General features: G+C 44.7%; 1 protein-coding gene across 1 annotated transcript in view; it reads left to right on the top strand.

Annotated features, from left to right (window-relative positions):
* The window catches only part of Rab31 (RAB31, member RAS oncogene family), a 129,582-nt gene that overhangs the window by 48,611 nt on the left and 67,240 nt on the right, over positions 1-13,731 (top strand). Inside the window, exons 2-3 of the mRNA XM_059278262.1 lie at positions 843-922; positions 6,945-7,026. Of these exons, the coding sequence (XP_059134245.1) occupies positions 843-922; positions 6,945-7,026 (162 nt within the window). The remainder of the gene's footprint in view (positions 1-842; positions 923-6,944; positions 7,027-13,731) is intronic.

Raw genomic sequence — 13,731 nt, 5'->3', positions numbered from 1 at the left:
TTATGTAGCCTCTTCCTTCCTACGCTTGCCTGATGTCTTAACTCCTGGCTTCCTAAAAAGTAGCCCTCTCTTGCTTTCTAGAGTGCCTTCCCGTGACACCTATTCCAGGCTTGCTCTCCACTGCCTGCTGTTTTCTGTCTCAGGCAGGAAATGATTTGCTGCCTCCTGCGTTTCTCAGGCGTGAGTCGTCTCTCCAGACTCTGCTGGTATCAACTGTCTGGGCTTCGCCTTTGTGAATTTGTGTCTGTTGTTCCCCAAACCGATTCACAAGGGTTTGGACAGGAAATAGAGACACATGTCTGTGCTGGATTTCCCTTGTGTAAGGGATCCCTGTCTTGACCAGCTTTAAAGACTTGTTTAGTCAAGAAAGGGCTGAGATGAGACCTTTATAGGATTCAGCAAAAGCGGAGGTTTATATCCAGTCATCAAATTCTAAGATGTTGGAAATGTAGAAACTGGAATTTAGAAGTCTTCCGTGGTGTTCCCTAGAGAGGCAGATTAACCTGACAATGTGACTTTGAAGAAACCTCAGCTCGCTTTCTAACAACGTGGCAGGATGCCAAGCGTCTTCTCTAGACCCTTCCTCCGTACTCCAACCCTGGAATCGTGTGTATTATGAACATGCTAATTGCTGCATGCATGTGAGATGTGTTTCTAAATGTGCTTTTACCATGCTCGTTTTCTTTTTAGGAAAGAAACATTTACGTTATAGAATGTTCTAGTAGGAAATGGCAGACGTCCTCCTCTGCTCCTGAAGTTCCGTCACTGTGCCCCCTTGTCATATGTTCATTTCAGGTCACAGTTGGCAGATTTTCATGGCTAATGCTTTCATTCTCTTCTAGGACACGGGGGTTGGGAAATCAAGCATCGTATGCCGGTTTGTCCAGGACCACTTTGACCACAACATCAGCCCCACCATTGGGTAAGTGACAGACAGTGTGTGTCTCTTTTGACATCAAGTCTTTTTAGGGCAAACGTTTCTAACTCCACCAATGAGAACTGATCTCAACACCAGAAATTTAGGGCTAGTCTTGTTAATTTTTTTTTCTTGCCAACCTTCTTCCTTTTGAAGGACAAGACCATTTTCTTGACTATCCATGAGACCGTGGATCTGAAAAGCAGGTTGCCTTTATCTCCAGATGGAGATGCTGTGCATTGCCAGCTCCTGCTGGGTGGCTAGATTGCCTGGTTTTAATCCCCAGAAAAGTTGACCACTAGAGAGTGGGGAAATCCAAGGTTTATGTGGAATGAGTTATTTTTCCTTTTCTGGAATAATCTAATGCTGAGCAGTCCCCCTCCCCCCATGGCTTAAGTTTGCTGTGACAACACAGTTTTTGATGGTTGTGATGCCTTATGGGAGCTGCTCTGCTTCCTGCCTCCTTTGCGCCTCACTGTCTTCTGGTGTCAGGAAGACTCAGCTCTCCTGTGTGCTTAAGAGTATCCAAGGCTTTTCCTGACACAGTTAACTCGCACTCAAATTTTCTCTTTTGGAACTTTGGGGAAGATGTTTCTAAGCTCCAGTTTTAGGAAAAAATAAGGCTACCAGGAATACTTCCTAAGTGAAACATAGACTTATTGGAGGATGACGGAAATGGAATTCCTAATTTCCAAAAGCTTGATAGATTACCTACCCCAAAGCATGTTAACTCACTGAGCCAGAATTCTGGCCCGAGGACTCGTTTTGTTTAGCTTTTATGGCACTTTCAAAAAAAATTTTTTTTAAATTTATTTAACTTTATTTTATGTGCATTGGTGTGAAGGTATCAGATCCCCTGGAACTGGAGTTACAGACAGTTGTGAGCTGCCATGTGGGTGCTGGGAATTGAACTCAGGACCTCTGGAAGAGCAGTTAGTGCTCTTAACCGCTGAGCCATCTCTCCAGCCCTGGCACTTTCAAAATTTTCAGCCAGTGCCGAATAGCCGAGAAAACAGAGAAGGAGGGGAGCGTGGCTTACGCTCGCAGAGGGTTCAGTCCATGGCTGCCTGGCTTCGTCCGTTGCACAGAACACCATGGTAGCAGAAGCACAGAGTGGAGGGGAGCTGCTGTTCACTTTGTAGTGGCCAAGAAACAGGGAAAGAGAAAATCCAGAAAGAGGTTAGGACAAGATATAGCATCTGAGAACGTGCCCTTAGTGACCAGCTCCCTCTACCTAGACCTCTCTTCCTACTTTTCATTAATGTTATCCTATTATTAGCCCTTCAAAGGATTAATCTGTTCATCAAGTCAGAGTCCTCAGGATCTAGTAGTTTCTGGAAATGCTCTCACAGACACACCCAGGTGCGTTCCCCTGCTCCCTTAGGTGTCTCTCCACCACAGCCGATTTTGAAGAACAGAGACTTTGTGCTTCTGGCCTTTCTTGAGAGATACATGGATGCAGAGTGGTGGGGTTTGGCCACCTCCTGGCCAGCCAGAACCAGGCACATGCTACGGGGCGATAGATTCTCAAGCTTCGGGATTTCCTATGACTTACTATTACTGTTATTTTTGTCAGTATAATTTTCTCGCCTTATCGGCCTTGCTGGATTATGTTACCTGCCCGATCTTGTGGACGTTTCAGTTCATATCCCTGACCCAAGAGTTAATTGTGGTGGTTTCCACAGGTCGGAGCACATAGGTGGTTACAGAGCTGCAGACTCGACTCAGGCCTAGCCAGGCAGAGCTGGGGGTGTGGCTTCAGTACGACAGCACTTGTATAGCGTGGGTTTGATCCCAGCACCACCAAAACCAACCAGACAGACGGATGACACACCAAGGGACTTTGTTCTCAAAGCCTACCCTGTTCTTCCTACTGAAATCACATCTGTAAAAGGACATCATCATCATCATCAGAAATGATGATTCAGAAGCATTAACCCACGTCACCTCAGTGACTCATACTGGTAGTCACGCAGATTATGAAACACAAGTGATTCAAAGGCGGCTGTCTGTGGGCCCTGTCCAGGCATGAAAGCTGCATCCCTAGAGCATCCTACACAGCCTGCACACGTGACCGTGCATGCGGCAGCTCTGTGAGTAGGAGTCTGTTTTCCACAGCAGTTGCTGCCTTGTGAACCTGGTTTTATTACATTATAAAAGAGTATTTATTGGGGGAGGGTGATGTTTGCATGCATGCCACAGTGTACACGTGGAGGTCAGAGGACAACCTGAGGGAGTGGATTCTTTCCTTCCACCCTGTAGGTCCTGGGGGTCAAACTCAGGTGTTGAGGCTCGGTGGCACACACCTGTACTCTGCCTGAGCCATCTTCCCAGCCTGCTCTGTGAATCTTGTAAGTTTTAGGAGCATGCTGGGTCTTCTGAGTTTTCTTTACTTCCTGAGACTTCTGGTTTTACCTTCCTTTCTGAGTCTTATGAGCCTCCCCACTCCCTCCAGGAGGGATGTTTGAAATTGGGTGAACTATGTGAACAGTAGAGTGTAGTGAGAATAAAGAGGAGATGTCATTTTCTACCTATTGTAACGGAAAATTTGGAAGGTGGAAAACCGTTGTGGAGAGTACCATCTCATAGTTATATGTGTATAGGTTGGTATAGCCTGAGTTTGGCATGTGTATCAAACGTGGAGCTTGATTTTTAATAATTACGTCTAAAGCTGCACATGATGGCATCTACCCATGATCCTAGCATTTAAGAGGTTAAGGCAGGAGGATTATGAATTTAAGGCCAGCCTTGGCTGCATAAGTAGTTCAAAGCTGTCCTGGGTTATATAGTAAGACTCTGTCTCAAACAAAAATAAATAAATAAAAATTAAAATTAAGCCGGGTGGTGGTGGTGCACGCCTTTAATCCCAGCACTCAGGAGGCAGAGGCAGGCGGATCTCTGTGAGTTTGAGGCTAGCCTGGGCTACAGAGTGAGTTCCAGGACAGGCGCAAAGCTACACAGAGAAACCCTGTCTCCAAACCCCGCCCCCCCAAAAAAACCAAAAAACAAAAAAAAAATTTTTTAAAAGACAAGGGGGTAGGAAGGAAGGTACAGCCTAGTGATAGAGCAGGTGGTTAGCGATTATAGTTGAAACCCTGTGCTCAACCCCAGAAATCACCCCACAAGTAAATAAATAAATGAAAAAGAAGATAGAAAAGAATTAAGTCTGTGGAAACAGTCATATAAGGTCACAGCATCTGCCACAGAACCCTGAATTGACTCATGTCATGGCGTGCAACATCAAGTCCTTTTAGACAGTGAGATTGATCGGTGTTCATCGAAAAAGAAAGGCTCATAGAGTAGAAAGGGGAAAACCTAACATTATATAGAGCACAATCATTTTCCAGCTAAGAGTTGGTATAAAAACAGTCGAGGAAGGACTTATTAGCAGTAGCCATGGCTAGGTGCTGAACTGGGGGTTGATTTTTATTTCCTTCTTAATTTTTATTTCTTGAATTTTCTTTTTTTTTGTGTGTGTGTGTGTGAGGTATACACATTGCTTAATGGAAAAGAGTAAGGGTCCATTTTTAAATCTATTTGCTTTTATCGGTAGTCTGGAAGGTCTTGTTTAAGTCTTTTAAGAAGGAAATGGGTCAGATGTTAACCTTTGGTGTGAGCGTATATGTTGGTGGTGGGTGTGGAATTATAGGGACTCACTTGAGGTTTCTGCAATTAGCTTCTTATTCTTAGGAGAACCAGAGGTGGAATAAATAGTGCTGTGATGAGCCCCGAGGGCACTGTTGAGCTCTGTGCTGGACCACGATGGGCCATAGAGAGTATGGGCAAGACTCCCTGAGCTGTGCCCTCCCAAACTGTAGACTGTGTCATTTAAGAAGAAGAACATTGTTATGACACCTCAAAAGTTACCTTGATTCAGTGATGGTACCTCACACGTAGTCCAATTCCCGATGTGTCTAATTGTCGTTAGTTTTGATTTTCATTTTTGCAGTACTGAGAATTGAGCACAGGACCTCATTCATGCCAGTGAATATTCACGATGAATATTACATACCATACACCACAATCTCAGTTCCTCTAAATGTTCTTAAAACCATCTTTAAAACTCTTTCCCCAGCTCCAAAATATAGCCAAGGCTCTGATTCAGCTGTTTTCTCTTTTCTTTTAATTTAGATTCTAGAAACATCTCTTGGCCCTTTATTTTGTTTTTCGTGATATTTGAAGCACCCACATCAGTTGACTTATGGAATGACTCTCATCCTACACTTATCTGCTTGCTACCTTATGATATCATCCAGACTAAACTTCTGTCTTGGGGTTTCTAGTGCTGTGAAGAGACACTATGACCACGGCTACTCTTATAAAGGAAAACATTTAATAAGGTGGCTTACAGTTTCAGAAGTTTAGTCCGTTATCACCAGGGCGGGGCATGCAGGCAGACATGGTGCTGGAGAAGATGCTGAGAGTCCTACGTCTTGATCCAAAGGCAACAGGAAGTGAACTGCACGCTGAACTTTAGCATAGGAGACCTCAAAGTCCACTTCCACAGTGACACACCTCCTCTAACAAGGCCACACCTTCTCCAACAAGGCTACACCTCCCCATAGTGCCACTCCCTATGAACTTATGGGGGCAGTTATATTCAAACTACCACAGCATCTTTGGCAGAATCCACACAGGTGGATGTGGATGTCTCTTAGTCAGCTCAGGAGCTTCTCATAAGGTTGACAGGGTGCTGGCAATGCTTACTTAATGAATGGGAAACTTTAGTGCACAGAAGAAAGGACATTAAATATTCTGTGTATTTGATTTTTACACCTTTCATGAGCCCAAAGAAAATGCTTGTTCAGAGAAAAGAGGTAAAAAAAGAATAGCAAATGTTTTATGATTTATTGATACCTTACAGTGCTTCCTTTTTAATAGAAGCATGAAAGTGTTTTGTTGTTTATCCCTGTGCTGGATAGTTTTATGTCACGTTGACACAGGCTAAAGCCATTTGAGAGAAAGGAATCTCAGTTGAGAAAATGCCTCCACAAGACTGGGCTGTAGACAAGACCATAGGGCATTCTTTTAAAATTAGTAATTGATGTTGGGTGGGGGCGCAGCCCATGGTGGGTGGGGCCATCCCTGGGCTGGTGGTCCTGGGTTCTGTAAGAAAGCAGATTGAGCAAGCCATGAGAACAAGTCAGTAAGCAGTACCCCTCTCCATGGCCTCTGCATCAGCTCCTGCCTCCAGGTTCCTGCCCCGTTTGAATTCTTGTCCTGACTTCCTTCAGTGATGAACAGTGATGTGGAAGTGGAAGTGAAATAAACCCTTTCCTTTCCAACTGGCTTTTTGGTCATGGTGTTTCCTTGCAGCAGTAGAAACCTTAACTAAGACAATCCCTAAATCTAGGCAGACTGGTTGAGATTTGTATATATTTTTTGGTACTTGCTACTAGTATTGAATTCATGTCAGCACAGGGAATATGTTAAGACAGCTTTCTGTTTAGACTGTTTTGATGCCAAAGTCTTAAAGCTATAAAATAAGACATTTTTCTTTCACTTGTTATAAGAATATGACTTTAATATCTAAGATTGGATATTTAACAGTTCTCTCATATCTAGAGAATATTATTCTAGGACAGTTGACTATGTTTCTGAATGCATTTTCATTTAAAGGTTTTATGTTTATTTTATGGGTATCTGTATTTTGTCTGCATGTGTGTATACACACCACGTGCATGTGGTATCTGAGGAAGCCAGAAGAAAGTATTGGAATTCCTAGAACTGGAGTTAGAGAGGGCTGTGAGCTGCCATGTAAGTTCTGGGAACCAAACTTGGGTCCTCTGCAAGAGCAGCCAATGCTCTTAACCACTAAGCCATCCCTCCAGCCCACACATTCTTTTTTGTTTTGTAACTCCAGCCGGATTACATAAAATGTAGACTATTTTATTTATAGCAGCACAGCCCTCATTTCTGCTTCCAAGGGGGCAAGAATTCTTGGGGTCTTCTTGAGGCTTAACATTTAACTTGAGTTCATGAGTTTCTGTTGAGGTTTGATAATGCAGGGGGTTGACTTTCTTTTCAGGGCATCTTTTATGACCAAAACTGTGCCTTGTGGAAATGAACTTCACAAATTCCTCATCTGGGACACCGCTGGCCAGGAGCGGGTAAGTACACGCTGCTTCTGGCTTTCTAGGGACAAAATGGAGCTAGCCTCTGTATTTTGATTAGTTGTGGTCTTCTGTACTGATCTCCATCTGTTATAAAGAGATGTTTCCGTGATGAGGGGTGAGGACTACACTTATCTGTGGGTGTAAGCACAAATGTTAAGATTGTCGTTAGGAATTATGCTGGTTTATAACCGTGGTAGTTGTAAGTTGACCTGGGCCAGTAGGTTATTCTTCAGTGACAGAGTCCTAAGTGGGAGGTGGCCAGGAGATGAGAAGATAAAAAAGAATGTAGGAAAGTTTGGCATCAGGAGGTCTTACATAAGCTGTGTCTTATGCCAAGCAAGCTTATTAAGGAGTACAGCATCTTATATACTATTTTCAGGAGTAAGAAATGGGACAAAGTCAGCAGAAGCTGCCGTACAATGGAATGAAGTCAACAGGAAGCTTATCAGGCGATGTCGCACAAGGGCAGGCAGGGTATCTCAAAAGCATTGCAGTCCGAGCACACAGAGGCCTTGGGACTGATACCCACAGCCCCACACTGTGGGAAGAGTTGGGTTCTCAGGATCTGAAGCCGAAGCCCCCTCAAGGCCTTGGCCTCAGGCCATTACCGTCTCTGCCAAGCATATTTCTGGTTTTAGAGGAGGAGCTGTGTTCTTTCTCGAATATCAGGGTCTCAGGGAAAGCCGTGGATCAACCCAGCCCTCAACAGTAGGTTCTCCTCCAAGATCCATTACTTCTCTAGCCCTGGATAGGTGGCTGGGTTTCTGGGACAAGACTTGATTTCCCTTTCCTTGAGTGGGTCTTAAGTCCAATTAGACAGCTGTTGGTTATTGACAAAGGATGTACACTGGGGGAGACCAGCTCCCTCTTTTTCCCCCAGGGTACTCTTGAGGAGAGAGAAGTGAGAAGTATGTAGATAGAAATATAGAGGAGAGAGACAGAAACACAAGATAGGAGCCAGGCGGTGGTGGCGCACACCTTTGATCCTCTGCGGGAGGCAGAGGCAGGCAGATCTCTGTGAGTTTGAGACCAGCCTGGTCTACAGAGTGAGATCCAGGACAGGCACCAAAACTACACAGAGAAACCCTGTGCCGGGGGAAAAAGAAAAAAAAAAAAAAAAAAAGAAAGAAAGAAAGAAACACAGGATAGCTCAGGAGGGCCTGGGTCAAAACCTACCAGCCTCTCCTGTGTCTACTAAAGGGCTTTTTAAAGGAATGCCAAGGAGTGGAACAAATGACCTCTCCCCAGCACAGCCAAGTGCAGACCATCCCAGGTACCTGGTGACCATGCATGTGGTCAAGCCATCCCCTGATGCAGCCCTGCTGGGTAAAGCAAGGTCAGATCTCACTAGGAAGCTTTTGTGGGCTCCACAGTGCACTACTACTGTACTCACAGAGTTAGCATGCCATTCTGGCTCTTGTGGTTTCTAGGTATTTTAGTTAGGTGGGCCTGTTGGCTGCCTCCCTTCTTTGGAAGCTTACATGGCACCTTTTGGTATCATGAAAGCTAGTCCTCCAGGAGGAGGCTTTCAGATCAGTTTCGACTCGGGGGCCTCTGGGTCCTGTTTCTGAAGTGCATGATGTCTTCAGCGATGGGACTTCGTTTTCACCTGGGGGGTGGGCAACCAAAGGCAAGAGCGATAGCCTGTAGTATGTTGGGAGTCTCATAAACAACCCTGACCACCAACTCCAAAGAGGGCTTCTCATGCCTGGTTTTGGTAGATGGTCCTTGTCAGATCAGATGGAAAAATTTCATTTAGACTATTATGTATATTTTTATACCGATTTAAATGTTTTATAGCTTTTTTAGGTAAGTAGTTAAAAGTATGATTCCGTTATAACTTTTTCAGACATATCTACTGTTATTTTATGCCCTCCTTCCTCACCCCTCTCTAGTTAGACCCCCCCCATTGTTCCCATTTACCCTATCAGATCACTGTACCCTGCTGTTCCTCCCTCCATTGCTCCCCCACTCCAGTCCCCACTCTGGCAACCGACTGTTTTCATTGTGTCCCGGAGGTTTTGTTGGGTGGTGTTTTCATTTTAATTTCATCCCAGAATTTTTTTTTTATTTCTTTCTTGATTTCTTCCTTGGCCCAGTTATACATTACTTGTAGACAACAGATTTTGTTTCTTGATCCATTCTGTCTGTGTGGTGTTCTGAATGAGAATGGCCCCTATCAGCCCATATATTTGAATGTTGGGTTTCCAGTTGGTGGAACTGTGTAGGAAGGATTAGGAGGTGTGGCCTCGTTGGAGGCGGTGTGTCACTGGGGTGGGCTTTGAGGTTTCAAATGCCCATGCTGGGCCTAGTCTTGCTCTCTTTCGGTTTTCTGCCTGCAGATCGGAATGTAAGCCCTCAGCTTTTTCTTTAGTGCCCTGCTTACCTTCCTGCGTCCGTGCTTCCTGTCATGATGGTCATGGACTAACCCTCTGGAAATATCAGCAAATGCTTCCATTATGAGTTGCCTTGGTCATCAAGTCTTTTCACACAATAGAAAAGTAACTAAGACAACCTGTTTCTTTTGATTGGAGAATGGAGGCCATTAATATTTAAAGTTTCTATTGAAATGTGTGTGTTAATTGCAGTGATTGTGTTGTTGATTTTGGGTGGTATTGTTTGTGTTCTCAGTGGTAGTGATTATGGCTTTGTATTTCTTTCCACAGTCTCTTGGATTTGCTCATTTTTCTTCAACCTGAAATATTGCTTCCTATATATGTTTCAGGTTTGGTTTGTTGGATATACCTTTTTTTTTTTCTAGGCTATTTATATCATAGCAAGTTTTTCTTTCTCCTTAAACTGTGGTGGATAGTTTTTCTGAGTGTGTTAGCCTAGGTTGGCTGGACTGCTCCAGGCTCTTCTGCCTCTCAGAATTTCCAATGAGAAACCAGCTAGTATTCTGATAGATTTCCCCTTATATGCGACTTGTGTTTTTTCTCTTGCAGTTTTCCAGACACTTCCTTTATTCTGTCTACTTATACCATGGGAATTTTCTGTCTTGTCTTGTCTAGTTGGTGTTGTATATCTGTATGAATATATCTTTCCTTTGGTTGGGGACATTGTCTTCTATGATCTTGTTGATGGCCTGGTCTATGCCATTGACTTGGGATTCTTCCTCCTCATTGATGCCTATGATTTGGAGGTTTGGTTTGTTCATGATGCCTTATAGCTCCTGTATGCCCCTTGGGTTCTCATATTCCTTGCTAATTTGGTTCAGATATTCTACTTCTTTTCTGCTTGTAGGGCTTTCCTTTGGGTTTCCTAGTTGAGTGATTAGGTTTTTCAGTTCCATCTTCATTTCAGCTTGAGTCCTCTTCAGTGTTTCTGTCTCCTTATTGACTTCTGTTCTCAAGTCCTGGGTTGTCTTCATTTCCATCAGCCTTGCTTGAGTTTCCCTGGGCATCACTCAGGCATTTATTCTAAGTACTGATTTCACTGAGCTGTCTCTGTGTCATCTTTAAACTCCTTGAATTCTTTGATGGAGTTTAGGATTGTTCTTTCTAATTCTGTGTTCTGGGTCTCATCTAAGTAATTCTCGTTGGTGAATATCTCTACAGGATTGGTAGGTTGTCGGGGAGACCCTGGCTCCATCTTTCATGTTGTTTGTAGCTTTTTGATGAGATCTGGGCATGTGGATTTCTTTTGTGGGTTCTCTGTCTGATGTGGACAGAGCAGGTTGGGACAGAGGATGTGTGAGCTGGTTGGTTGGGCTTGGAGGTTGGAAATGGCTTAAGTGGAATTAAACCAGGTGGCTAGAGGGAACTGGGCTGGTGAGGAGGATGTGCCTCTTGGTCCAAACCTGGAGTGTCAGGGTAGATCTGTCTGGGCGGAGAGGTTGGATGTAATATGGGAGGTGCATGGTCTAGAGATTGGTTGTAGTGCAAGCAGGTGTGGCCAGACTAAGCTGGGACACTGGATCTGGGACCTGGGCTGGATCTGGAGGGTTCTGAGGGGTCAGGCAGATGCACTTCACTAGACCCTGGAGAAGGTGTACAGGATATGGCTGGGTGGAAAGTTTGGATATTCAGCCTGCTTTCTCATACAGCCTAGAACCACCTGCCCAGGGGCAGCACCACCCACAGTGGGCTGGGCCCTCCCACATCGATCATTAATCAAGAAAATGCCCCCCTCCCAGCCCAACTTGGTGGGGGCATTTCTCCACTTGGGGTTCCCTTTTCCCAAATGACTAGCATGTTGACCAGAAACTATTTTACATTGACCAGTTTCTATGTTAATTCGCTTAATGACCTTGTCTGTCTCTAAAAGCCTTCTGTTTCTTGTCTTTCTCCAATGGAAGAATAATTCTTAATTTTCATTATCTGATTCTTATACAGTGCTCAGGTAATATTCATCTTATACAAGTCTTCCCTTTAAAACTGAAGTTCCAAGCCAGGCAGTGGTGGCATACACCCCAGACCTTGAGAGGCAGAGGAAGGAAGATCTCTGGGAATTTAAGGCTAGCCTGGTCTACAGAGTGAATTCCAGGACAACCAGGACTGTTACACAGAGAAACCTTGTCTGGAAAAACAAAAACAATCTAAAGTTCCAGTAATTTTAGGTTAAAGCATTTTAAAGAATATTTTAAGAATTGGATAATTTCCTGGCCTACAAATGCTAACCTCATTAAAATGTCTCTTCTTCAGCTGCTAAGTTAAGAGCAAAGACTTTTTTTTTCTTCTGGTTTGTCAGGAGAGGGTTTTGTGGTGGCATTCCTGCTGAGCAGCACCTGGCCTGACTCTGAAGCGTAGCCCCTAGCTCTAGTCCTTCCTCTGGTTAACCACGCCTTTTGTTTCTCTTACCTTTTGTCTCTCTTATCGCCCTATGTGAATCTTGTCTGAGAGTCAAGGATCAGAGAGTCCCCCAAGGATCAAAGGCCTAGGCAAAACTTGGTCCAGGAAACCTGGAAAACCGAGGTACCTGATAAATCAAGTAATTTGCACTTGGCATTTGGTCTCCGGGAGCTCCTTTGGGGTTGCTTTGAAGGTACTGAAATTAACTGGCTAAACTGTAAATAGAGAGTAAATAAAAATGCCCTAGGCGAAAGGAAAGTGCTTCAGTCCTTCGAGGCTGAACCCCCCTGCGGTCATAAAAGGCTATATTTATTCTTAAGATGCTTCTGAGTCTTCATTTGATGGACCCTCGTGAACCCACACACCTGTGACATGACACACAGTTACAGAGTTTCACTGTGTAACCATGGCTATCCTAGAACTCTCTCTGTAGACCAGGTTGGCCTTGAACTCACAGAGATCTACCTGCCTCTGCCTCCCAAGTGCTGGGATTAAAGGCGTGCGCCGCCGCCACCACCACCTGGTGAGGGCACAGACTTTTATAAAGTGCAGGCCGGGGGACCTTCTCTAAGCTGCCAGTCAGCTGTGCCTGCTGATCCCCAAATTCAGGTAACATACTCACAGAGAAATGTGTGCCCAGAGGGTGGCTTATGTCTACTCACCTGGGTTTCTTTGCAGCTGATTGGCTGTTTTTTACTCACTTGTTTGTTTGGCCTCTGGGTTGTCATAGAAACTCGACTGAGTTTTGCTCGGTTGCCTTGACCATGAAACAGGTGCTTTTATGAAGGATGCTCGGTCAGTTTCACAGGAAACCGGCTTGGCATGAGCAAGCAACAGTACTGCTTCTACTGCCCACTGACGTTCCTTGTGACCTGCTGTGTTCAGACGACGTTGCCCCGAATGCCCTGGATGTGGTATCCTCTCTCCCCTGCACTGTGATGTACCTGGGCCGACCCTCATTGACAAGCGAGGTCATACATCACAGAGAGGTCGAGGCTGCTGCTACTCACAGCCACGTGGCGAATGAGGCATAAAGCTGAAATCTGATTGAGCAATCTGGGTCCAGGCTTTCCTTTTTATTTATTTTTAATAGAAACCGTACAGTTGGAAACAAAATCACCCGTCCAGTTATTTCTGCTGTTGGCACAGCCTGTCTGTGCATTGATAGCTTGCTCGGGGAGGTCATGGCTCTGAGGTCAGCTCTTTCCTTTGGATTGTACTGTGCCACCTAGGAGAGACTTCTGAGCGGTCGCCACAGAACTGCTGTTTACTGACCCGCTCTAGTAAGCTGATTGCTTTCAGTGAACTCGGTACTCCATCCCACTGACTGTGGAAACTCTGCCCAGTGTCTATGTCAAAGGAAAATAGCACCAGGAAAATTTGTTGATATTTCTAATAATTTTAATTTCTTTTCTTTCCTTTTCTTTCTTTCTTTTTTTTTTTTTTTTTTTGGTTCTTCTAGACCAGTCTGGCCTCGAACTCACAGAGATCCACCTGCCTCGGCCTCCCGAGTACTGGGATTAAAGGCGTGTGCCACCACTGCCTGGCCATAACCTTAATTTCTAATAGTCTTAGTTTATTTTCCTAACATTTGGCTGCTATGGGTTGTGGGCACTGCTGATTATAGTAACGTGTGTGTGTGTGTGTGTGTGTGTGTGTGTGTGTGTGTGCATGCATATGTATATTATTATGGTTCTGAATATGGAATGGAGCCACCTCCAGCCCTACATTCATAATTCTTAGGAGCACTGTGTGGCGGTGATATCCATCTTTGAGCTGCTGGGAAGGAGGTTTCTGGTTTGGCTAATGATTTCAGGTGGATGTTTTCAGAATAGAGGAGGGGGTGTGGGTGCCAGCTGCAGGGCCTACAGCCGTCGGTCTTGCTTCCCCTCAGTGGCCCGACCTGGTT

Source organism: Peromyscus eremicus, chromosome 13, assembly GCF_949786415.1.
Source record: "Peromyscus eremicus chromosome 13, PerEre_H2_v1, whole genome shotgun sequence".
Classification (NCBI taxonomy): Eukaryota; Metazoa; Chordata; class Mammalia; order Rodentia; family Cricetidae; genus Peromyscus; species Peromyscus eremicus.
Note: the sequence above shows the minus strand (reverse complement) of the source record. Positions and strands in the feature narration are given on the sequence as shown.